Source organism: Gracilinanus agilis, chromosome 2, assembly GCF_016433145.1.
Source record: "Gracilinanus agilis isolate LMUSP501 chromosome 2, AgileGrace, whole genome shotgun sequence".
In the NCBI taxonomy this organism is placed as follows: Eukaryota; Metazoa; Chordata; class Mammalia; order Didelphimorphia; family Didelphidae; genus Gracilinanus; species Gracilinanus agilis.
The window spans coordinates 571,346,540-571,373,166 of NC_058131.1; the positions used below are offsets into that span (position 1 = coordinate 571,346,540).

General features: G+C 42.0%; 1 protein-coding gene across 1 annotated transcript in view; it reads right to left on the reverse strand.

Annotated features, from left to right (window-relative positions):
• The window catches only part of SMAD6 (SMAD family member 6), a 117,110-nt gene that overhangs the window by 77,987 nt on the left and 12,496 nt on the right, over nucleotides 1–26,627 (reverse strand). Inside the window, exons 2-3 of the mRNA XM_044665335.1 lie at nucleotides 26,415–26,474; nucleotides 20,109–20,186 (exon numbers count right to left, since the gene is read on the reverse strand). Coding sequence (XP_044521270.1) covers nucleotides 20,109–20,186; nucleotides 26,415–26,474 — 138 coding nt within the window. The remainder of the gene's footprint in view (nucleotides 1–20,108; nucleotides 20,187–26,414; nucleotides 26,475–26,627) is intronic.

Here is a 26,627-nt window from a genome sequence, read left to right on the forward strand (position 1 = left end):
CATCTTTCTCTCTTTTCTTTCTTTCTCCTTACCTTCTCTCTTAGAATCCATACTAAGTATTGGATCCAAGGCAGAAAAGTGATATGGGTTAGACAACAAAAGTTAAGTGACTTGCCATGGATCACACAGCTAAGACATATCTGAGCTCGCATTTAAATCCAGGATCTCTCTTTTCCACCCTTTATTTTTCTAAACTGGAATGGTCAGATATAAGCAGCTGGCCCACTCCAGACTAAAGTCTGAACCAGATTCAAATGTAATAGAGAAATACTTAACACAACACACACACACACACACACATACACAAAACCTAAAGATAATGTTAATAGTGTTAAAAGGAGTTTTCTTAATCTCTCTCTCTGTCTCTTTAAGAGGCAAGAGAGCAGAGAGATTTCTCAGTAAGAGCTTTTAACTGACAGGCAGCTGTATAAGAATTTCAGATTCCGCTACCTAGGAGACAAAGTCAGTATATAATAAAAAGAGGAGTTTGAAAGAGGCTTTTTCATCTGGAGTTTCCTACAAAGTAGGAGCTCAGTCTGTCTTTGTCTCAGTCAGACTGACAGTTGGACTAATTGACTACTGAAATAGAGAAGCTATTTTAAGGAGGTTGAAGGAGATAAAGGTTTATAGATTAGCTTAGGTAGTTAGATAGCCAGAGTAGGAAATTAGGCTTCAGTCTGGCTCAGGCAGAAGAACCTGCCCAAGAAGGCCGTTAGATTTAGGGTTTCTTAGAAATTTTATTGAACACCACTGTTTTAAAACATCTGATAGGCCTTCCTTTCCCAATTTCCTTCTGGGAGTTTGCAGGTAATTATGTGGGTGACATGAGCTTGGGAAGGAGTTTTGTCTCATTAAACCATAGAGTTGCATACAATTTAGTACCAAAAGGAACCTCTGAGATCACATTGGCCTCATTTTACAGATGAAAAAACTGAGACCCAGGCTTCCCTGAGCATCCAGATGGAACCTCTGAGATCACTTTGGCTTCATTTTACAGGTGAGGAAACTGAGGCCCAGGGAATTGAAGTGGCTTCCCTGAGTGTATAGAAACAGAGGCAGCATTCAAACTCACTTTTTATGACTCCAAATCCTGTGCTTGTGCCTTTGAAGAAAATCATACAGATAGCTAGTGGCCAACTGGCCTAAGTAAAGCCAGCATTTCAATAACCACTGTTCCTGTCTCTTTACTTTGGACAGCATTTTCCCAGTTTTCTTCAAAGACCAAAGAGAGCTAAGTGATACCCTTTGTGTTCCAAAGGAAAAAGAGATAAGGGAAAACAGAAGAAAAGAAGGGGAAGGCTAGGAGAGGGAAACTATTCCATAGTGCTTGGATTTCTTGGTAAATGATAAAGACCTAAATTTCTGTCCTGCCTTGGGCATTTACAAGCTCTCACCTAATCTCTCTGATCTTCAGTTTCCTTATCTGTAAAATGAAAATACTAATAGCACTTACTTCACCAGTCTGTTATGAGGCTCAAAGAAAATAATATGTAGGTTGTCCCCAAAGTCTTAGCACAATAAAAACCTGTTATGGTGATGTAAATTTGAAGGGAGTAGGTCATTGGCAGCTATGAATACTCTAAGTCCTTGAATTTATGACCTCCCACCCTAACATACCCCTACACACACATACACACCCTGAACACAGAGCCTCCTTTCTCTCCCAAATATTAACCACAGTGGCCTCTGCTATCAGTGCCAATACCAGTAGCCGACTCTAAGCACCCTGAATAGGGACTAACCCAGTCTCTTAACTACCATTTTTTGCCACAACCACATTTTATATCATGGAGGTCAATGGTGACTGGCCCAACTTAGAGAGCTGCCCCCATCACCTACTGATCACATCTGCAGAGACGTTCTGGGCCTTCGTGACTGCTCGCATGTCTTGCCTCGTGATTTAAAGTCCATCACAATGTGTCATCTCTACCTAGAGTCTTAAATTCTCAACGAGGGAAAATGGTTTTTGTTGAGGAGTGTTAAGGGTAAAAATGATGGTTGGACTGAATATTTCATTTTAATTTTTACAGGAGAGATGTTGAGGCCTCCATCCCTGGCACCTGCAATTCTTCTTCATGCCTTGCTTGGCATGCAATACTCCAGGGCCCCAGTTTTTTCCTGAGGCTCTTCAGCTTGACCCCTTTGCCCTGAGGTTGGCATTGACCCATCCCCCAGAATATCCTGAGAGATTAAAATGACTTAGAATCCCATCACAGAGCTTCTCTAACTCTCCTTTTAAAGATTAATTAGTTGTTTGAGCAATGATTCACCTTGTAGTCTGGGAGGGTGGCTTTGATGTCTGCTCCAGACACGGTTACTTTGTTTTTATTAACACAGAAACTTTTAAGACCGGCCGAGGGGGGCCCTGGCTGCTGCTGCCACAGCCGCTGTTGTTTTGCATTCTCTGGCCCCGTGGTTTTGCTCTGTCTGGCTCACCAGGTCTAATTTAAAGGTTTACTGGAGTGCTGTGGGTCTCTGGGGAGGGGGAGGCTGGGGGAATGTCCCACGAATATCAAGAATTATTTTCAAAAAATAAACTGGAAAATAAATGTGTGCTTGCTTCCCTTTGGCAGGCAAAGGCTATAGAGGGAAAATGTTTAATATAAAAACATCTGACAAAGTACCTTCAGGATGTATTTTCTGCATCAAGGAAGTAGCTCTTGGCAAAAGACTCTTGAACTTGACAAGAAAACTTTCTAGCGAAGTTCTGATTGTTATAGACTGCTCTGAGCGGAGCATGCCAGAGAACCTGAAGTCGGAATGGGAGAGAAGACAGGGAGCAAAGCAATCCAGAGGGACAGATGGTTATGATTAAGTTGGATGCAACCAAATGCATTTTCTGGAATTTCGGGTCTCCTTAAAAAAAAAAAAAAAAAAAAAAAAAGAAAAAATCCTGTTGGGTTTCCCTTGACAACTTATGCAGTAAGTTGCTAAGGAATGATGGGGATGCAGATAGGTGAGTTGTAGTTTTCTCCCAACATGAAGTTAGGTAAATGCCAGCAGGAATGGGGTCAGGCAGCTCTCTCAGGGCTACAATTAGGGCAGGAAACTCCCACCTAATCTTACACGCTGGAAGGGCTCTGAACTTTGTCTTTAGGTTTCTTCTTATCATCAAAACAGCCTTCAATTTTCAGACTAGCATGGATGCCCATCTTCTAAGTCCCAATTTTCATCCCCGTTTTCCGTGTGTGTGTGTGTGTGTGTGTGTGTGTGTGTGTGTGTGTGTGTGTGTGTATGTGTGTGTATGTGTGACAAGAATTAATGTTTTGTCATCAATCATATCCTCAAAACCCAAGAAGTACCACCTAGAAGAGAGAAAGGGATTTGGGGAGAGAGACTTGGGGAAGTGGAAGAAACCCAAGAATGAGTGCAGAAGCCATTCCTTTGGAAATTGTGGACTTCCCCTAAGTATTTGAGATGGAAACCTGAGAGTCAAGTTTATATTTAGATTTTTAAAATGCCTGGTTCTTCCTAGACCCTTTCAGAGAAAGAAAGAGTAAAAGTCTACTGAATCCTCTCAGGAGGCAACTACCATGAAGCCTTTCCAAGCCTTCCCATCCTGCTCTACCTAAGTCAATCTCTTCCTTTCTGAAATCAAAGCACTAGAGAGCAGCATGACCACCACCACTACTAATAACTAACATTGACTACGTGACTACTACCTGCTAGGCAATTACTATATAGGCACCCCTTCCACATTGAGATACTCCCCACTGCAGTTTTGATAGACTGTGGGTTGGCATGAGAAATTTAATGGGAATTTTTGGAAAGTTTTGCAAAAGCTGCATATGGCACAGAAACTTTAGAAACTCAGAAACACATAAAAGATATGTATAGTATTGTGTTTCATTTTCTAATACCATAACATATTATTTCTTTTTTAAAGTTAAAAAAGTAAAAAGTTAGTTTGTGAAAAGAATGCGAAAGCCAGCAGACAACACACAAAGGCCAGAAACAGAGATATCTTCACTTTGACCCGTATATAGCCTTTGACTAAATATTTAACCCAAATTTTACAATAAGGTACTATAAACACCTCATAAAAGAGAAAGAAATAATTCAGACTTCTTCTCTGGTATGAAGGGAGGGTCAAATAGTTTTACGTGGATTTTCCAGATCACCCCATGATATGGAAGGGATACCTGTACTATTTATTTGTCAATCCATCAAATACCTTGTGCCAACTCATATTCTGGACCTTAGAGTTAAGTGGAAGAAAAATGAAAACCAGACAACCTCTAAGGTTCCTTCCAGATGTGAATAGTCTATGATCCTATTTAAATATCCACAGACCTGGTACAGAATTAGGAATCATTAGACCCCAAAGAGACCTTGGTATTTATACCATCCAGTCAAAGAAACCAGTGGGGCCCATGAGTTGTTATAAATAATATAGAAAGCAGATAGATGACTTAGTGGATTTAGAGTCAGGCCCAGAGATGAGAGGTCCTGGATCTGGCCTCAAGACACTTCCTAGGGGGCAGTTGGGTGGCTCAGTGGATTGAGAGCCAGGCCTAGAGACAGGAGGTCCTTCTGAGTTCAAATCTGCCCTCAGCTACTTCCTAGCTGTGTGATCCTGGGCAAGTCACTTAATCCCCATTGCCAGCCCTTACCACTCTTCTCTACTGTAATCACAATACTGAGGGTTTAATAAGCAAATAAATAACATGGAAAGATGATGGTTTGGGAAGTGGCTATCAATGCAGAGATAGATGGTGGACGGTGACCTTGAACAAACTATAACATAGAATAAAATAGAAATTAGGAAAAAAAAGTGTCTGATAAAAAACATGGGACCGAATCCCAAAGAGGAGGATAACTGGTAGACGGTGGACAACCCATGTGTTTCACTGTGTATCCTCAGAATGTCAAGGAAAATTAAGGAAGGTTCCTGGCACATTGGGTTGACTTCTGGTGATTTAATGGGAGGAAAGGGTCCTTTCTGTTCAAAGCATCCTTAGGAGCCAGGGCTGGGGAAGGGGCCCTTCCCTAGAGGTAGGCACGGACAGCCTGTACAATGGTACCCTCCCATAAGGCTAGGATGGAAGCCAGGAGCCAGAAGATCGAGCACCTACGTTCACCTACATCCAAGGTTTCAGTCATTCATGGTGTATCTTAGAACATATACCTTGTAGACACAGAGGCCTACTGGTAACATGTCTCAATGGAGGGAATATTCACATGGATCTTTTAAAGTATTTAGTTATTTAAATCCTTACCTTCTATCTTAGAATTGATACTAAGTACAGATTCCAAGGCAGAAGAGCGGTAAGGGCTAGGCAATGGGAGTTAAGTGACTGGACCAGGGTCACACAGCCAGGAAATGTCTGAGGCCACATTTGAACCCAGGTTCTTCTGACTCCAGGCTTGGTGTTTTATCTACGGTGCCACCTAGCTGCCCCAAACCCTTATGTTTCCAACACTCTTAGCCAAGCAAAAACACACACACACACACACACACACACACACACACACACACACACACAAAACACTCAGTCTCAGAAAAACCAGTCCACAGCCCAAATGAAATCAAACTACAGACAAATGCAAAACTGAAGAAAATGGTGAGGACAGGACCCTGCCCTGGATAACTCATCTTTCAGGAAGGTGAGATTCACTCTGCTGAGGCCACAGGGAAGAAGAGGCTCTTCAAACCCTGAACAGCTTCACACTATTTGTTAGATGTGGGATTAAAATACCAGAAGATCTGGGGTCAGATTCATTGCTGTTGGCAACTCGGGTCATTCCACAACACGAGGGGACACATGCCTTGGCCTACTCTACTCTCAGGGAAGGCTCGTCTGCTGCCTTTGGGAGAGCCCAACTGGAATCCTGATGGCTGTCCTGCCACCCCCTCTTAAGTACCCAGAAGAACAATGCTAAACCCCAAGCTGAGACACCGCGCCACAGGAGTACGGCCATGAAGAGTCGCGAGTCCTCAGGTCAGAGGTTTGCAAACTACAGCCAAAATACAATAAAACTTTATTTAGAAATGCAAAAAACATCCTTAGTGGCTGTTTCAAAGCTAAGAGAGACCCCCAAACCCCATCTAATCCAAGTCTCTCATTTTACAGATTTGGAAACTGATACTCCTAAGGGGAGAAAGTACTTGACTAAGTTCATTCATTGAGTTAGGCTGCTAATAATAATAATTATTATTACAATAACAGCATTTATATTGTGCTTTAAGGTTTGCAGTCTTTTACCTTTGCTAACTCATTTGAACCTCACAGCAACCCTGTGAGGTCGGTTCCACCATTTTCCAGATAAAGAAACTGAGGCACAGACAGTTTATGCACCCTGCCTTGGGTCACACGGCTAGTCAGTATCTGAAGCAACATTTGAATTCAGGTCTCCCTGCTGCTAAGTCTTTTGACTCAGTGTAACAACGTGATCTTTCCATTCCACAATCCTGCTTGGTTAATTCTTTGCAGATCAAGAGAAATGAGCCTCATGTGGGAGCTTCACAGGGTGAAGTGCCGATGACATGTCCCAGGCCACAGGTTACAGATTTAGAGCATAATCTCGGAGGTCTTTTAATCCAACTCCTTCATTGCACAGATGAGAAAGTTAAGGAGCAAGAAGGTTAAGGTGAAGGGTAGCTAGGTGGCTCAGTGGACAGAGCACAAAGGCTTGGAGACGGGAGGTCCTGGGTTCAAATGTGGCCTCAGACACTTCCTAGCTGTGTGACCCTGGACAAGTCACTTCACCCCCATTGCCTAGCCCTTACCATTCTTCTGCCTTGGAAGCAATACACAGTATTGATTCTAAGTTGAAAGGTAAGGGTTAAAAATTTTTTTTTCTTTCATGTAATCATGGAAAAATATTCTAAATAAACTAATTTAAATTTTTTTTTAAAGTTAAGATCAAGTGATTTGCCTGTAGTCATCCAGGCAGTAAATGAAAGAGGTAGGATTTGAAACCCGGTCCTTTGACTCCAATTACAATGCGATTTCTATTATAACAAGGTACCAAGAATTCACCTTTAAAACCGAGTATTATCTCAAAATATGAAGGGATGACTAAAAATATGCCTAAGAGGGAACAGCTGGGTGGCTCAGTGGACTGAAAGCCAGGCCTGGAGATGGGAGTTCCTAGGTTCAAATCTGGCCTCAGACACTTCCTAGCTGTGTGACCCTGGGCAAGTCACTTGACCCCCATTGCCTACCCTTACCAATCTTCTGCCTTAGAACCAATACACAGTATTGACTCCAAGATGGAAGGTAAGGGTTTAAAAAACAAAAAAGAAAGAAAGAAAATATGCCTAAGAAATGGTCCTTATCAATAGAAAGACTACTATTGCCACTTTTTTAATATTCTCCCCCTATCCATCATACTTTGCCCTGTCAGAGACAGGCACAAATCCTTCTGGGAGGCTCGTCTCGCCTGATGACAAACAGAACTCTTCAATGTGGAATTATGCCCAAAGCGTTATAAAACTGTGTCTACTCTTTGACCCAGCAATACCATGATTAGGTTTATTTGCTAAGGTGATCAGGGAAAAGAGAAAGAGCCTACATGTTCTAAAATCTTTACAGCAGCTCTCTTTGTGGGGGCAAAGATCTGGAAACTGAGGGGACTGTCTATCCATTGAGGAATGTCTGAATAAGTTGTGCAAATGATTGTGATGGGATATTACTGTGCCTTAAGAAATGATGAGCAGGTTAATTTGTTTAAAACACAGAAAGACTATATGAAATTGTGAAGAGTGAAACAAACAACCAAGAGAACATTATATACAACAACAGAAATACTATCTGAAGAATAACTTGTATATATGCCCACCTCTAGGGAAAGAATTGATCAAGAGAAATAAACAGGACATAGTTTTTTTGGGGGGGGAGGGAGAATCAAATGATGCCTTCTCTAGTGCAGGGAGAGGAAGGAGGTAGAAAGATACTGGAGACTTTAATGTAACAAACCAATTAATTAGTTAAAGAAAAAAACAAAACAAAGAGATCCTCTGTCCAACTAGAAAGTTGGCAGCCCATGGGCAGGCACACTCAAAGATAAAAGAACATCAGTCGGTTCTCAGGGACACGAAGGCTTCCAGACAATGGCCAATGTCTCCTCCACATGAGATCCATGTGGAAGATCCTCATTCCTGGTATAACAGAAGAACAAGGGCCACCAAATTTAAGATACTCACCTCCATGATGGAGCTCCAACAAATGTAAGAGCTCCAAAACAGAATGGAATGCCTTGTGTTCCCCATCACTAAAGGTATTTGTGCAAGGATACAGTAGAAGGTATTTATCCATGGGGAAATGAGCCGGATTCTATGATTCTATACTAATTTGAAGCCTAGAATCATGGAATTATAAAATCACAGGTTCATAGAATTGCAAATGGATGGCACTGATCATCTAACTTAAACCAGATCCAAACCCTGAATCCAACAATGTCGATTTGAAAACGAACAAAATACAAGGATTAGCAGTAATCTAGTCAAGCTTTTCCATTCCTACTCTGTTCCTCTACTTAAAAATATTTCCTTTTAAGAAATATATGCTCTATTTAATCATAGATTATGCAACAGAGGAAATTTCTGGCTGTCACAAATTCTCTGTATTATAGTGAAGAAATGAATGAAGCACTCATTTTATTTTATTTTTTTAAACCCTTCTGTCTTAAAGTAATATCAGTTCCAGAACAGAAGAGTGGTAAGGGCTAGCCAATTGGGGTTAAGTGACTTGCCCAGAGTCACATAGCTAGAAAGTGTCTGAAGTCCGAGCTGAACCCAGGGACCTCCTGTTTCTAGTGGCTCTCTATCCATGGGGCCACCTAAGCTGCCTCCTAAGAAGTGTCTTGAAGCCAGGACTTCCCAAATTCCCATCTCCAGGGACTTTCTATCCCCTGGGTCATCTAGTTGCCCTCTAGGAAATGTCTGAGTTTAAAATTTGAACCCAGGACCTCCCATCTCCAAAGCCAGCTATCTACCCTCTGCAGGACTGTTTTTGTTTGTTTGTTTGTTCTTTATTTAAAACTCTTACCTTCTATCTTAGAATCAATACTATATATCAATTCCAAGGCAGTAGAGCCGTAAGGGCTAGGTAATGGGGGTTAAGTGACTTGTCTAAGATCACACAGCTGGGAAGTGTCGGAAGCTAGATTTGAGTCTAGGACCTCCCATCTCTAGGCCCAGCTCTCAATCCACTGAGCTACCTAGCTGCTCCCCAGCACTAATTTTAAATGGGCAATTTATCTACATACCTCTTTACTGAGGCAATTATTTCTCTGCTGAGACTCTTCATTTAAAAGGCTGCTGAACCCTGCTCTAACCAGTAAGTAATGGAGAATCAACATTCTGGACCTCTAAGGAAAACTTATTCAAAGGGCAAATTCTATCACCAACTCCTGTCTCCAGCACATTGAGCTATCTGGAGGAAGCCCCTCTTTGGGGGATCAGAGGAGGAAAGAATGTCTGGGGGCTGTTTGGCAGGCCCCAGTGCACCCTTAATTCAAAATGTCTTTTTCTAGGTCCTCAAAATCTGAATGAATAAGGTTCTACTTTGTTGGATGCTGGCTCTGTAAAAGGTCTAATGAAGCTCTGGAAGAAGAAGCCTAAACAAAAACAGAGGCATCAATGGCATGAAGTTCTATTTCACCCATTTGCAGTGTGTGCTGGCTGGTTCATTAGAAACCTTTCCCCTCAGTGAGCCCAGCAAAGCCTGCATTCCAAGATCAGGGAGATAACCTTTGCCTCTCCACCCCCCCAACCCCCAGCCCATTCATTCCTTGCCTTTCCAACTTCCTAGCTACAGAAACACCAACTAAACACTATGTGTGAAGAATGGACCTCTTTGTTAGCCAGGAATTGCAATTTTGTGGTTTTAAGAAGGGAAAGTTTTTTCCCCCTTGATCAAAGCAAAAAGTAAAAAATAGCAGGAGCTTGCTGCAAAGTCCAAAACTCGTCTTATTTTTGGAACAGGAGACGATTTCTTAGATACACAGAGAAGGAAGGAGACAGCAAGGCACACGTTTTATGTCATGTACCTACTACACTCTAGGTGGAGATTAGGCCATAGATCAAAACTGCAACTAGGAAAGCCAGCAGAGGCCTCATCAAAGAATTCTAACTTGGCCCAAGAACTCAGGGCCCACCCCTTATCTGGGGTAACTCCTGGGGGTACTCTGCCTGGATCTTTAACTCAAAACATTAGAGAAAAATTTCAAGAACCCAACTCTGTTTCTGGGTGGGGGGTTGTGAGCATTTAGAATAGAGTTGCCAAGAAAAGGGGAAAAAGATGCTTTTTTTCAGCCCAAGTTTGGTCACATATTATCACTGTTTACTCCACGCTTTCCTCTCTCTCTGTCTCTCCTTCTATCTCTGTGTCTCTCTGTCTTTCTCCCTCCCTCTCTGTCTCCCTCTATTTCCATCTCTCTCTCCCTCTCCCTCTATCTCTCTCTCCCTCTCTAAATATATATATATATATAATTTTTTAACTTTCTATCTTAGTAGGAATTCTAAGACAGAAGAGGGGCAAGGGCTAACCAACTGGGGTTAAGTGATTTGCCCAGGGTCCCATGACTATTCGGTGTCTGAGCCCAGATGTGGAACCCAGGTCTTCCTGACCCCCAGGCTTGGTGCTCTATCCTCCACCATGCTACCTAGCTGCCCTTCTCTCTGTTTTTTTAAATGAGCTTCTCCTAAGGAGGCTCAGTCATAACACCCCTTTTCATTACAAGGCCACTAAGAGGAGCCAGGCACTCCTACTCACTCAGCCAGAGAAAAGTGTCTTTCTAGACACTGCCCTCCCCAACTCCCCCATCTGTGGGTACACACCCATCCCTTCCCTTAATGAGAATTAACAAGTGTCAATAAAGTTGCACACACCTCAGGGAGAATGTTTGAGCCACTGTGCCCCAGGAACTTTATTAGCAATTGCCATCTGACACTAGCCCCCTAATGTCTGTGACCAACTTGGCTCCTACCACTTGCCCTCCCTCCCTCTGGCAGTCAGGGACAATGGACAAATTGATCAGGCACCAGAAGGTTCCCCACCCAGGGAGCAGTCTTCCCTCCTGAAGAAAAACTGGCTCAGGGGGGTCTAGCAAGGCTCCAACGATCATCCCAAAATCTAACGCCCCACTCCCGGGTAAGTGGAAGCTCAGTGTGACCCAGCCTGTGCATGTAGCTCCAGGTATCCAACAGCCAACAGGAAGACCCCCACCCTGTCACCAACACTGCTACAAAATTATACAGACCCTCCTTCCCCTATTCTCCCACTCTTCAGACAGGGAGCCACCCTGACACCCAAGTGTGCCTCCCAAAGGCTGCAACTCTGTCCTCCTTCCATGAAACTCTGGAACTTCAAAACAAGGACTGAAGAATTTTGAGTTCACAAACTTAGGAGACATAAACTCTTCATACTTTGGGAGGTATGGCCTCGATTGCAAAGAATGCATTATTATTATTTTTTTAACCCCTTGCCTTCCACCTCAGAGTCAATACTATGTATTGGTTCCAAGGCAGAAGAGTGGTAAGGGCTAGGCAATGGGGGTTAAATGACTTGTCCAGGGCCACACAGCTAGGATGTGTCTGAGGCCAGATTTGAACCTAGGACCTCCCATCTCTAGGCCTGGCTCTCAATCCACTGAGCCACCCAGCTGCCCTCAAAGAATACATTTTAGTACCTTGTAGATTTATTAACTTAAAGGATAAAGCAACTTGGTGAGGGAGAGGGATGAAAGGCTTCCCAGGCACTCAGATATGAAGGGAGAAATACTCTGACTTGCTATTGTCCCATATCTTCCCCCCCCCCTTCACTCACAAACTTCTTAAAAGAACTCTTACTCCTAAAACCTCTACTTCTTTGCCACCCACTTGCCATCTGGCTCCTGTCTATTCTCTCAAAGGTCACAGATGATCTCCTAATTGCCCAATTCAATGCCCTTTAAAAATCTCATCCTCCTCAGCCTTCCTGAAGCATGTGACATTACCGTCCACCCACTCCTTCTGGATGCTCTTCCCCTCCTGTGGCTTCTAACAGCCATACTCTCCTGGTTCCTGCTCCTCTGAGGGCCCTCTCCTTAGACTCCTGGGCCTTTTACCAACCCTTCCAAGTGGGGTATTCTCCCAGCATTCTGTCCCTGTTCTTCTCTTCCCCTTAGCAATTGCCATGGCTCTGACTCTGTGAAAATGATAGGAGACTCCCAAAGGAAGATGGGATCAGAAAGGGGAAAGGCTTTAAGTGGGGAGACCGATTAGGAGGCCTCTGCATAGATCAAGCAAAAAATGATGAGAATTTAAACTAGTTTGCAGGTGTGGAGATGAGAAGGAGACAAGAGATGGTGTTGGAACTGGATCCAAGCGACGTGGCTACTCAATGGGATACAGAGGTGAGAGAGAGAAAAGAATCCAAAAGGACTCCAGGGTTGTGAATCTGTGAATGTGTTTGGATGGATTCCAAGGATCTCCAATAAAGATCAGGAACTTCAGAGGACTTAAAGAAAGCTGTTTTAGAGGTTTGGGACTGAGATGTCTACAGGTCACCGAGATGGCGACAGACAGCAAACTGTTGGAAATATAGGAGTAGCTCTCCAGAGATTCGGATGAACTATCTAAAATCTGGCTGATATCCACACCTAATAGGCAGGAGGGAGATGAACCAGCAAAGGAGACTGAGAAGGAATGGTCAGAGAAGAAGGAGGAAAACCAAGATGGAAGCCAAGGGAGGAGGGAAGTATTAGCCCATATCAAAAATTTCAGAAGAATGAAGACTGAGAAAAGGACATGAGGATGTGTCCACGGGTCACAAAGGATACTAAGTGGCAGAGTTGAGATCTGAATCCAGGCCCTTTAACTCTAATTCTACTGCCTCAACAATCCCTGGTAACTCGACCCAAGTTTCAGGCTCCACAAAGTTGCAAGAGATGTAGACTGGCATGGGAGCTGAGGAAATGAAGGCAGCATGTACAGAAAATGCTTTTCTAGGAACTTCTGAAAGGGGCAAGAGGTGAGGGTGGGAGGAGTTGATTATTTGAGGGAAGGAGAGCGGGAACAAATGAAAAGTTTTTGTTTGTTTGTTTTAAAGGATAGGAGACATTTGGGTGTTTTTGCAGATAATAGGGATGGAATCCGAGGATAAAGAGAGACTGAAGAGGAGAGAAAAGAGAAGAAATGATGGAGAGACCAACTTTAGTTAAGAGATATCTGGAGATGGGGTCAAGCACAGGATTGGCTCCCAGAAGTAGAAGGGCCACTTTTTCATTAGAGACTAGGGCAAAGGAGAAGAGACTAGAGCATAACAGGGAGGAGCAGGAGGGGTGGGGGGGAGGCATTAAGGTCTGGACAGCTCCATCAAACAGCAGGTCCTCTGCTAACATGTATCAGAGAGAGGTGGTGGATTAAGGAGAGAAAAGGTTTGGAATCTCTACTGCGGAAAGTGGGAGAATTCATCTGGAGAGAATAAAAAGAAGACTCAGGTGAAATGAGATAGCTATAATTTGTTATCTAGGGTGTTGAAGCTATCTAGGTGATGCAGATAGATCACTGGACTTAGAATCAGGAAGACTCATCTTCATAAAATTCAAATCTAGCCTTAGACACTTACTAGCTGTATGAACCCTGGACAAGTTCACTTCATCCTGTTTGCCTCAGTTTTCTCATCTGCCAAATGAACTGGAAAAGGAAATGGCAAACTACTCTAGTCTCTATGCCAAGAAAACACCAAATGGGGTCACAAAGAGTTGGACATGACTGAAATGACTCAACAACAGGATAAATGTGTAGTTAACCCAGTCAGTAATATTCAACAACTTGAGGAAAAAGAGCAGTTGGATAACAGGGACAACTCAGAGTTGGTGTTTAGCAAGGCTTGTTTGGCAAGAGGTGAAGAGGCTAAGAATTCACTGGAAACTAATGGCATTTGGTTAAACTGGTCCACAACAGGGTCAAGGCAGAGATAGTGGGACCAGAGCAGGGGTCATCAATGGAGAGGGTTGGAACAGGAAGGTCACAGTGACTATGAAGAAGTAAGGTAAAGGGAGTACATTATTGAAGGACAGGAAGTTATGGCCCAAGAGAATAATTTTATGACTTGGAGAGATCTTATCAATTCCAATGACTCAAAACTCTTCAACAGTTCTCACATACCTACCAAGTAAAATCCAAATTTAGCATTCAAGGCCCTCCACAATCTGGCACCACTCTATTCCTCAACTTCTTATCTCTACCTAAAATTCTACCCTCTTTGAGGGAGATTGGGATTTGCAAAGAAAAGGTCAAAACTATTTTCATAATAATACTAAAATGGTTTTATTTCTAAATATATATCTAAATAGTTATAACTGAAATAAACAAAAGTTTTTGGAGGTGTCCTCAGTAATTGTTAAGAAGATAAAGGGGATTGGCCAATATGACAGAAAAGGAAAATGATAAATATTGGAGGAGATGTGGGAAAACTGGGACACTAATGCACTGTTGGTGGAGTTGTGATATGATCTAACTGATCTGGAGAGCAGTTTGGAACTAAGCCCAAAGGGCTATAAACCTGTGCATATCCTTTGATCCAGCAATACCACTACCACGTATGTATTCCAAAGAGATTAAAAAAAAAAGAGGGGGGAAAGGACCAATTTGTATAAAAATATTTATAGCAGTTTTTTTTTTTGTAGTAGCAAAGAATTGGAAAATGAGAGGAAGCCATTGATTCAGGAATGGCTGAACTAGTTGTAGTGTATGTTTGTGATGGAATATTATTGTGCTATAAGAAATGACAAGCAGGAGGATTTCAGGAAAACCTCTACTTACATGAACGGATGCAAAGTGAAATGAGCAGAACCTGGAAAAAATTGGTATAAACTAACAAAGTTAAATAATAGTGATTGATGAACAATTGTGAATGACCTAGCTATTCTTAGCAATACAGTGATTCAAGATAATCCCTAAGACTCATAATGAAAAATACTATCTGCCTCCAGAAAAAGAACTGATGGAGTCTGAATGCAAGACTACATATTGAGATAATACATGTATAACCCAGTGGAATTGCTTGTTACCTCCAGGACAGGGTAGAGAGGAGAGAAAGGAGAGAACAAAATCATGTAACCATGGAAAATATTTTAAAATAAATTAATTTTAAAGATAATAAAAATAAACTATGATCTGAAAAAAATGAATGCAAGACCACATCATAGAATAAATATAATGTGAATAAACACAAAGTAAATACATATAAATAAGTTTGGGTGTGAAGGCACACATCCATAACAAACCAAGATGGAATAAGTATTCTTAGTCCTTGATTTCTTTCTCCCAGACTCCCATAAGATGGAAAAGTATTGATTTTCATCAAGAATCTATAAGATAGCTTATTCTCCTATGTCTACTGTGACATCTACTGGGCTGCTGGTTTGTCCTTAAATAGTATTAAAACTACTGACCAAAACTAGATGAGTTGGGGCCCTGGGAGGGAGACTCTACGTAATGATTAAACCTATCAATCAATCTAATGGGTAAGGTGAAACTCAGAAAAGAGGTTAGCAGCCTCTGAGCAAGAGGCTCCCATGCTACTAACTCTTACTCTTCTGGAATGTAATATAGACAGCAAAACACAATGTAAGCACCCCACCAGTCCTGCCACCCCATCAGAAAATGTCTCTTTCCTACTCCTAAGTTCCAATAATGAAATATTATATTGAGTTAATTAGTTCCTCTTTTTGATTGTATAATCCCTAACCTACCTTTTTAATCTTATCTCACACTGACATTCCAACCAGACTTTACACCACCCCCCAAACATCATCCCTTTTGCCTGGATTGTCCCCTCCTGAAGAAATCCTGCCCATCCATCCCTTCAGAGTCCAGCTCAAATTTCCCTTCCTCTACAAAGCCTTATCTGGTTATCTCCATGCCTTAGAAGCAATCTTTCCCTCCTCCTATGAATCTTGTCAAAACCTTGTCCCATTCCCTTCACTCATTTATCACTTTTCCTTTCAGTATTCGAATTTATTTATTATTATTTATTAAGTAATTTATGTGCCAATTTGAGCTCCTCCATTAGAGACTATGTTCCTTATAAGATTGACACATTATCTAATTTATTTATTGGGACTTTGTGAAAGTTGGATAAATATCTATTCCTATAAGCTTATCAATCATTCACACCTTAGAATGAATTACTCTAATCAATGAAAGCAGGATTTTCCACTGAGTTTAGCCAATAAAATAAGAAAATGAAAATTTTGGAAAAGGAGGGACAATTTTGGAAGTATGGGGCACTGTTGGTTGGGGGAGATGCCTTCCCTCCTCCTTTTTAGAAATTGTATTAACCCTGCCATGGAAAAGCAGGTAAAAAATACTCATCTTAAAATGATAACTTTGCGCGACAGCTTCTAACAGCATTTTAAATACAATTTGTACTCATGGAATATGTCAGTAAAAAAAAAAATTAGGCAAGAAACAAGGAAAATGAAAGTTTTCAGATGAGAGGAGGAAAGGGATGAAAATAGTACCACAGATCGGGTTAGCCAAGGGGGACACCAAGGTCTACAGTATGGATCACTGACAGAGAGAAGTATGGAAGTAAAGAGAGAGGTGAAGAGACAAACTTTCTGACAGCTCTAGGATTCTGCTTAGGACCCAGACGAGGCAGCCCCGCCTCGGGAACCACTGCAGGGCATCTCTTTCTCTCTTTTTCTCTGCCTTGCCTTTGCCTACAGGATGTCAGCACTGCCTGCCTTTGACCTGTGGATGTGTCTAAATACTCTCTCAATCCCAAAATGGGCCTTAGCCACACCAACAGGAAAGCTGAGCTCAGACACCGGAGCCTGGCTAAAAATAGACGGCTCACTAACCGGTGCTGGACTTTTCACTGTACAAGACAAACGCTGATGGCGCCTAACCTTAGCATGAAGCGCTCTGGGTGCAGAGGGGGAAGCCAACCCTCGTACCCATCTAAGGTACTCAAGGAGAGTCCTGGGCTCATAACCAGAGAAGCCAAAGGATGGTCCGACTCTTCAGGCTCAATGAAGGAAGTTGCTTTAATCCCACCGTCAAAGCAGAATTCTCAACTGTTAGCTGGCGTCCTGGGGAGACACCAACAAACCCGTCATCACTCAAAGCTAGGACGCAATGCCAAGAAGAGGCGATTAAACGCCAAACCCTTTGGTAAAACCCTGTCAAAGAAACCCTCAAACACTGGTGGCACAGTGGGTAGAATTCTGGACCCAGAGTCAGGAAGACCTGGGTTCAAATATGGCCTCAGACACTTACTAGTTAAGTGACCCTGGATAAGTCACCGAACCTGTTCGCCTCACTTTCCTCAACTACCAAACGGGGATCATTAGAGCACCTACTTCCCAGGGTTATTGTAAAGTTCAAAAATGATATCATTTGTAAAAGCACAATGCCTGGCACACAGCAGGCACCATCTAAACGTTAACAATCCAGTTATTTATTATTTTTCTGTTCGGCCACTTATTTATTTATTTGGTTGTTTGTTTGTTTATATGTCCATCCATCCATTTATTTATCTTTATCATCATCATCATCATCATCATCATCATCATCATCATCATCATCATCATCATCATCATTTCCTTTATCCCTGAGGATCACGGGTTACAGTGCCACTGTAGAGACAGGGAAAATGCTATAGTAAGCGAGCAGTCTGGAGAGCTCCTCTGGTAACGTTTGCCACATACAATTAATTCACTAAAGGCTTTAAGGCGAAAGTGAGGAAGCTGTAGAGACAGATAGGGCCCGAGTCTCTGGAGGCTGGAGAGTGACACAACGCAGAAATAAATGCCCAACCTAAAGCAAACCCTACAAATGATCCAAGAGATCCACACTCCACAGGACCCCCACAAGGCCACCGGCTTCCCCAGAGGAGGACCTACTTCTCCGAGAACACTGGCCCAACGTCAGCTCAGCCTGTCATGGGGACAACAGTCTAAGCTGGCCCCAAACGAGCTGGTTGAGGTGAGAGGCCATATACTCAGTGCCACCTTGTTAGCTATGTAGCTAAATCTCTCTGGGCCTCAGTTGCCAGATCAGTAAAATGAGGAGGCTGGATTAGATGATCTCTAAGGTCCCTTCCAGGTCTAGAATTAAGACCCTATAATCTTTGTTGCCTTTATAACAAGCCAAAGACCATCTCAGATTACTCTGTGTGTATGTGTGTGTGTGCATGTGAGAGAGAGAGACAGACAGACACACACACACACACACAAGGAATAGCGCAAAATCCTTAAAACAAAATTAATTGCAATTCCACTTAAACAAATACATATTTTAAGGGGCAGCTGGGTGGCTCAAAGGTTTGAGAACCAGGCCTAGAGATGGGAGGTCCTAGGTTCAAATCTGACTTCAGACACTTCCTAGCTGGGTGACTCTGGGCAAGTCATTTCATGCCCATTACTTAGCCCTTATTGCTCTTCTGCTTTGGAATCAATACACAGTTTTGATTTTAAGTTGGAAGGTAAAGGTTTTTAAAATAAAAAAGAAATATTTTATGTTTGGATTGGATATAAATTAATATTCACAAATAAAAATCTTAAACAAAAAGTACCATTCACCAGCCTTGCTGAGATGCAGAAGAAAGGATAGTTTGCCTGTTTATCTTCTTGTAATTGTTCTGCCCAATTTCTAGAGGAAGGAGCTAATGGATTAGATGACCTCTAAGGTCCCTTCCAGGTCTAGAATTAAGACCCTATAATCTTTAATTATTTAATTAAGAGAGTCCTCTAAACTGTGGAGGGTCTAGGAAGTCTCACAAAAATTAACTTGATTGTAAGTTGTTTTGGAGGGTGGGATAGATCAGCTGGCTTTGAAGGAAGAAAAGATGAGGAGAGGAGAATAGAAAAGAATATTTTAGTAGAGAAGAAGACCTCTTCTAAGCAAGGAACAGGGCACAGAAGCATCTAAAGTGTTAACACCTTTTGCCAACACCCCTCAAATTCCAAGGCTTCAAAATATATCAGCATGTTCATTGCCACTAGAAAGCAAGTCATTTTCCCAGCCCAATCGCTTTCCTTTTTTTCCTTTCAAACCCTTACTTTCCGTCTTAGAATCAATATTGTGTATCGTTCTAAAGCAGAAGAGCAGTAAGGGCATGGCAATGGGGGTAAATGACTTGCCCAGGGTCACACAGGGTCTGAGGCCACATTTGAACCCAAGACCTCCAAGACCTCCCATCGTTAGGCTTGGTTCTCAATCCACTGAGCCACCCAGCTGCCCTATCTCTTTCCCTTTTGTCCCACACAGATACCTCTCCTCTGACATGAGAATCCCACTCCCACAGTTCAACATTTCACCTTGAACCTTGACTTTTCTTGACACAGAAATTTAACGAAACCTTCAATAGCATCGTGATAGAATGCGATGAGATTCCAACACACTCAATTTACCATTTCCATGGCTTCTCACTCTGGATTATGCCTATGCACCCCATTCTACCTCCCATTTATCAGCACTTAAAAGAAGCACTTAATTGTGGTCAGCTACACTTGCCATTCCCTTTGCAGGGCCCAAGTCAGGCCCATTCCTTCAGGTGAAGCACATGAGCTCCTCCCCCACAGAGGGTGGTCAGCAGGAAATACAAGAAAAGATTCCGGGTTTCTTTTTCTTCTTCTAAGATGCTGAGTGAAAGGAACTAATAGCTAAAAATAAAGCGATTTGTCTGCGTGTATCAGGGTTGGTTTGGAATATGTGCAAAGCCAGCTATGTACACACCAACATAATTATGCACTCATTATTCTATCCATTCATCACTGCAAGTCTAAATCTGTAGCAATCTTAGGAGTCTCTTTCATGGAAAAGAAAGCTGACATCACACACATACATTCAGAGGTGGGGGGGGGGGCAAGGCTAGATGAAAACAACCAGCTAAAAGAGGGTTTTTACCTTTGAAATTATCTGTGGATTTCACTAATGTGGGTCCCCTCATTCCCAGAACCTGTAGCAATTAAGAGTTGGCTGTATTTAATTTCAAAGTCTGGCAATTCTCCCACCTGAGAAGGCGGGAGATATTGAGGCAAGAAAAATGAGGAGAAAAAAAAATTTTAAAGTATTCAACCTACTACCACCTGTCCCCTCCTAATAAACGTTACCTTAACAAACTAACATTAAACAAACGTAAGAGTTAATGATAAAATTTTCCAACCTGAGAATTCACCAGGCGTAATGTTTGGGGAATTGGTGGTCTCTGCTTCAGTGTAAGACAACGTGGAATCAGATAAATCTGCAAGAGGAAAAAAAAGAATATTCAGCGGCTTGGGTTTCTCCCTTCTGAGCATTCTCATTTTCTCCATCTGTCTGTCTGTCTGTCTGTCTCTCATATCCTAACCACCTCAGCCCCATCCCACGATGGAGCCAGAGGAAGCCAGCCTGCCCCCTAAATCTTGGGGAAAATGCTGACATTCTAGTTCACTGCCCTACAAGCTGAAAACGTTGCAATTGCTTTGACCACACAAATAAATGGAAGTTCAGGAGATCGAACAAGTAGTAACTTGGTGCTTACTTGAATAAGGTTAAATTAAGCCCCTAAACAATTCATAGTTGCTATACTTAATTACAACCATTAAAATTCTTGAAGCTGTTTCTTCTTGTTTCCTTACTTCCTTCCTTCCTCCCTGCTGAGGCTGAGGAAACTTTGTTTTAACAAGTCAACAGTCATCCTTACTCTGTCCTGCTTACACCCCTCTAATTAAGCGCTCAAGCATTTGCTCTCAGATTAACTTTTCTTCTTCTTTTTTTTTTCAATCAAACCGACCCACAGAACAGATCTCAATCCCAGTCCTGTTGTTTTAACAAATTCATATGCCATTCAATCTCCCCCCCCCCCCTTTCCCTCATCTGCAGCATAATTAGGCTTGGAAGGGAAAATCTTTGCTTTGCTTTGAGTGTCTTTGCTTCTTGGACAGACTCTGTTTACTTAACAAATAGATTCATTTCAGGGTAAGCTCACTTGGAAAAATTCTCCTGGATCACGATGGTCTACGTTAGCGAAAGACGTGTCATCCCCCTTCCCCAAGGCGGTCTGTCAGAAACTCTATCTCATAGCAGTTAAGCAGCTCGGTGGATTGAGATTCAGGCTTAGAGAATGGGTCGTTCTGGGTTCAAAACTGACTTTAGACACTTCCTAGCTGTGTGACCATCCTTAACCCCAACTGCCTACCCCATAGCCCTCTTCTGCCTTGGCATCCATACTTAGCACCGATTCTAAGACAGGAGGTAAAGATAAAAAAAAAAATAATAAAAATAAAAAAGTCTACTTGCAAGGATTCCTTTCAATAATACGAGGGACTTAACTGATGTCTTTTGCATTCAGTCAAGGGCGCCCTGGATCCCCAGATGACAAATGTCGCCCGCCTCTAGAACGTGTGATTAAAGTTTTAGGCCATATTGTCTAATCTCACGACAGGGTTGCCTAGTATAGTTGTGAGCTGGTTGGAATTCTACTGGTGTGCTCTGCATTTTTTTCCTTTAGCCAAATGCCCTGGAGGGGCTGGAGGTGGGGGGGTAAACAAGACTCAACATCAACCAATTTGTCCTCCCCCAGCCCCATATGCCAGATGTTGACTTGATGTCTAGTCATGTGTTTTATCTTTCTCCTCATGGGATCCCAGGGACTCAGAAATAAACTGGCTCCCTCTGGTTTACAAAAAGTAATAATAATGTGGTTGAAGAAGAAAATAACCTTCTAAGATGTTTACCAAAGGACTCAAAACTTACTAGCTGTTCAAAACATCTTGCCTTGGAGGGGATAGAAAATTCAACCTAAGTGACACTTAGGAAGATTCTAAGAAAGACTCTGGCCCAAGAGTCAGGGGAAGAAGGGATCTGAAGAGGGTGTGGTCCAGTCATCTCATTTTTATTGATGAGGAAACTAAGGCTAAGATAAGTGACCAGTCCGAGGACATGCTGCTTAGAAAGGAACAGCGCTGGGATGTGAAATCTAAAACCAGTGTTACAGCAGTCTGTTGCCTTTTGAGCATGTGGGACCACGGTGTAGGCAGAAGCTTAATTAATTCATAGATATGGAGCTGGAAGGACCACCCATCATCTAGCCCAACTCTGTCATTTGACAGATGACGTAAGGCAGGTGACTTGCCTAAGGTCACATGGAAAGTTAAGCATCAGGGGTAGAATTTGAATGCAAATCCAGCATGTTTTTCCAATGAAAAACCTTTACCTTCTATCTTAGAATTCATACTAAGTATATAGGTTCCAAGGTAGAAGAGAAGTCAGGGCTAGGCAACTGGGGTTAAGTGACTTTCCCAGAGTCACACAAATAGGAAACACGTGAGGCCAGATTTGAGCCCAGGTCCTCCTGGCCCCAGAGCTGGTGTCTATCCATCCAGTCACCTAGCCGCCTCTTTGCAGTGGCCTCTTCAAAGATTTTACTTTTAATAACCAATATTACTGGAGAGTTTATCAACAAGGCCCCCTAATGGTTTCTTTGTTTCCAAACAAAACAGAGGATATTGTCATTATTTTAGAAGAAGAGTTTCTTATAATTTCTGAGTACACAAACAAAACACTGGGGCTATACCAGGGACCCTTAATAATGGTTGTTTGCCACTTTTCAGAGGCATCCTGCAGCTCGTCATGAACTCATTGACTCAATGGCCCTCATTACTACGGGTCTAAATATGTGGCAGTGTAAGGACCCTTTCCCAGAGGCCAACATTTTCTTTTTCTTTTCTTCCAGCAATATTTTACTGTCTTTCCCCCCATCAATTACACATAGCAACAATTTTTAACATTTGCTTTCTGACATTTTCTGATCCTAATCGGGCCAACGTATTTAATGACCATCCAACAAGGCTTCAGGATGCCCTTCATGATTTTGGGTTGTGTGAACTGGGCGAGAGCTGGAGTTCTCAGCACAGGATCCCCCCGAGTGCCACACTTTTTTTGCTTTTGTTTTTTTCTAACCTACTAAAATATGTATACCCCATGGGAAAACAGGAGAAGCTTTGAGTAAGGGGACAATACAAATGTTCAATTTATAACATAAATCTTTATTTTTTTTTCTCTTATGAAATCAGGACATAAGATCTAGAACTGGAAGGGACTTTAAGAGATTATCTGGACCAACTTCCATAGTTTACAAGTGAGAAAACTGTAACTGAGAGGTCAAGTGACTTGTCACAGAGGTAATAAGTTAGTAAAGCTGCCTTATGAGCCCAAACGAGGGCTTTCTTGCCCTCAATGCAGTACTCACTCTATTATGCCAGTCTTGTATTTCTCCTGTTATCACTGAAATCATCGCGTTAAGTTAAAAAGAAATTATTTTGAGTATGGGATGAGAGAAAGAGGAAGGATGATGAGGACTCAGGAGACCTGGGTTCCAGGCCTCAATCTATTGTTAGGCTGTGGCCTCCTCTTAAGGGGGGAATATCTATATTTGCCATTTCCTCTGTGAGGCCTGAGTCATCCTTCTGGCTTCAGAGCACCTATTTGGTGCTCATGATAGCCTCTACCACATCAGAGCAATGGACTGGATACACAAAGCCTAGCAATAAATGATCACAGTAATTTAGTGTTTGGTAAAGCAAAAGATCCAACCCTTTGGGACAAGAATTCATTATTTGACAAAAACTATTGGGATAACTAGAAAATGGTATGGCAGAGACTGGGAACAGATCAACACCTCACACCATATACCAAGATAAAGTCAACATGATCTATATATAAAGGATGATGCTGGAAACAAATCAGAAGGGCATAAAATAGTCTACCTGGCAGATCTATGTATAAGAGGAAAATTTAGGACCAAACAAGATAGAGAGCACTATAAAACGTAAAAAGGATAATTTGATTATATTAAAAGGGTTTTGTACAAACAAAGCAAGTGCAACCAAGATTAAAAACAAAAAGCTGGGGAAAAAAATTTCATATCAAGTACCTCTGGTAAAGGACTCATTTCTCAAAGCTATAGAGATTTTTCATCACAGAGAATGGACATTTATTTTCCTTTTTTTGCTTTTAAAATGAAAGAGTTGGGGGCAGCTGGGAGTCTCATCGGATTGATAGCCAGACCTAGAGACAGGAGGTCCTAGGTTCAAATCTGGCCTCGGACACTTCCTGGCTGTGTGACCCTGGGCAAGTCACTTAACCTCCATTGCCTAGCTCTTGCTGCTCTTCTACCTTGGAACCAATATATATAGTATTGATTCTGAGATGGACAGTAAGAGTTAAAAAAAAATAAATAAAATGCCAGAGTAAGCAATGACTAACTAGCTTTAAGACCTTAGGCAAAATACTTCCCTCCTTAGTTTCTTTTTTTTCTGTCAAATGAGGCTAGAATTTTCTTTCCTTTTAAACCCTTACCTTCCATCTAGAATCAATACTAAGTATAGGTGCCACGGCAAAAATAATAGTAAGGGAAAGGCAACTGGAGCTACACAGATAGTCTCTGAGGTCAGATTTGAACTTAGGATCCCCCATCTCTAGACCTGGCTCTCTATCCACTTAGCCACCTTACTGCCTCAGTTAGATGGTTTCTGAGCACATTTCATAGTTTGGTGGATGTCTGTCTTTTTGGAATAAGTTCTTTGGAACTAAAATTCACATTGATAACATCTACAATGCCCTCTCCACTAGGCAACGTTCTAGAGAGGTCAAACTTTGTCACATACCACTGAACAGGGATGGGAAGGAGCCTTTAAAAAATGCAATTTTCAATCACTCATCAAATTATATTAAATACCATCAGTCGTTTCCTTTTAACTATATCTAACTTGAGAAGTTCTAGTCCCTTGGGAAAGTCCACAAAGCTGCTCTATGGGTACTCGGGGAAAGTTACAGTAATTCACATCAGCCACTAAGGTACCAATGTATCAATCCCTACCAGAACACCCTTAGTGCCCCCTGATTGCTAATAAGGTTCTTATTCTTATTAAATAAGATACCAAATACACAATGCTTTATCTCCCAAACCCCCTGAACCCTCAGAACTTGCTGGGCCAATCATGTTTCATATTGAGTTATTTTACAATGTCTTTTTTTCTCTCTGAACCTACGACAAATAGGAGTATTTAGTAATGCTATTTAGTGATGCATAGCTCTACTTATGGGTGCACGAACATAGTCTAAGCCAGTAATTTTATTTACCAATCAGCATTCTTTTCCAGATGCTCCAAAGCTGTTTCCGCTCAAGGTGAAATTCTTGGCATAAATCAAAGGGAATAAACAACCTCTTTCGACAAAGATTTAATGCCCTACATATTTAGTATAAATATGAACTCATGAGCAGAAGTACAAGCATACGAGATGGAAAGAAGAAGCAGAAAGAAGCCCACCCCCATATGGACGGAGAAGCTAAAATACATTCATCTACGTCCAATGTTTAAAGGTCACACAAAGGTTAATGATGAGCAAAGGAATTCCAGGCTGAGTTAAATATCCCACTTCAGAGGTTATAAGGTAGGTGGGATATGTTAGTTGTTTTATTTATTTTCCCCTCCAGGATTTCTTTAAAAATACAAAACCCAGCAGCTTGGCATTTGTTCCACTCTTTCTAGGGTGAGGGAGGCTATTTGCTTATAGTTTAAAATTTTATTTACATGAGAATCAAGGTGAGAGAGGGCAATAGAGAGAAAGATAAAGTTCAAACACTTAACAGCATGGAGAATCAACTAACAGCTTCAAACAAATGATAACAATCCCGAGTATCACTGTCAATCTGTCTCCTTAGGATAGTTATACTTCTTGTTGTTCAGTCATTTCTGTCCTGTCCAATTCTCCACGATCCCATAGATCTCTGCCCATGGAGTTTTCTTGGCAAAGATATTGGAGTGGTTTGCCATCTCCTTCAGTGAATTATCTTTTTTTGACAAGGCAGTGATCTATAGGCAAAGAGAGGTTAAATGACTTGCCCAAAGGCACACAGTTAGGAAGTTTGAGGCTGGATTTGAGCTCAGATCTTCCTGACTCCAAGCCCAGCACTGTATCTATCCATTGTGCTACCTAGCTGCCCAAGGATAGCTATATAGGTCCCCCTATAAACAGGGGGTATGACATATACAGATCTTCATTTACAAATAAGGTCCTAGGCCAAAGATGCTCTGCTTTGGACCACCACCACCACCATCTTACTAATTTATTGTGCAACTTCCAGAGGCAAGAGTCAGGAGTTTTCACAAGTTTAAAGCATGTAGGAATTTCAGAAAGATCACCTTGTTGGCAAGGTGACCTAGCAAAAGGGGGTGGAGGGGGAGAGGATGGAGAATAAGGCAAATATGACTTAATTCTTCAATATCAGAGTACCAAGGAAAGGAGATGAGCTACACTGGACTAGTTCTGATACCTAGGTTCTAATACCTCTAACTTGCTATTTGTGGGCTGGCTGCTTCTCTGCATTTGCCCCACTTCTCCAGGGCAAAGATGGAACCTCTAATGTGAACCTTAAAAAAAAAAAAAGAATATTCCCCATAAAAATTCACAAAGAAAGCAGACTTACCCAAGGGCTTTCGCTCATCGTGGGGAGGAGACAGTCGAGAATAAGGGGGTGGTGGAGATTCTGGAAAACAAGACAAGTCACAGTTATGGCTAGGTGCAGTGGAAGTCCGACCCGACCTTTAGATTTCATGTTTCCCCAGCTTTAAGTAGGAAATACAAAAATAGTCCAACGGAATGGGATGCTGCAAGCTGGTTTCTAGTTTTGCCATAACAA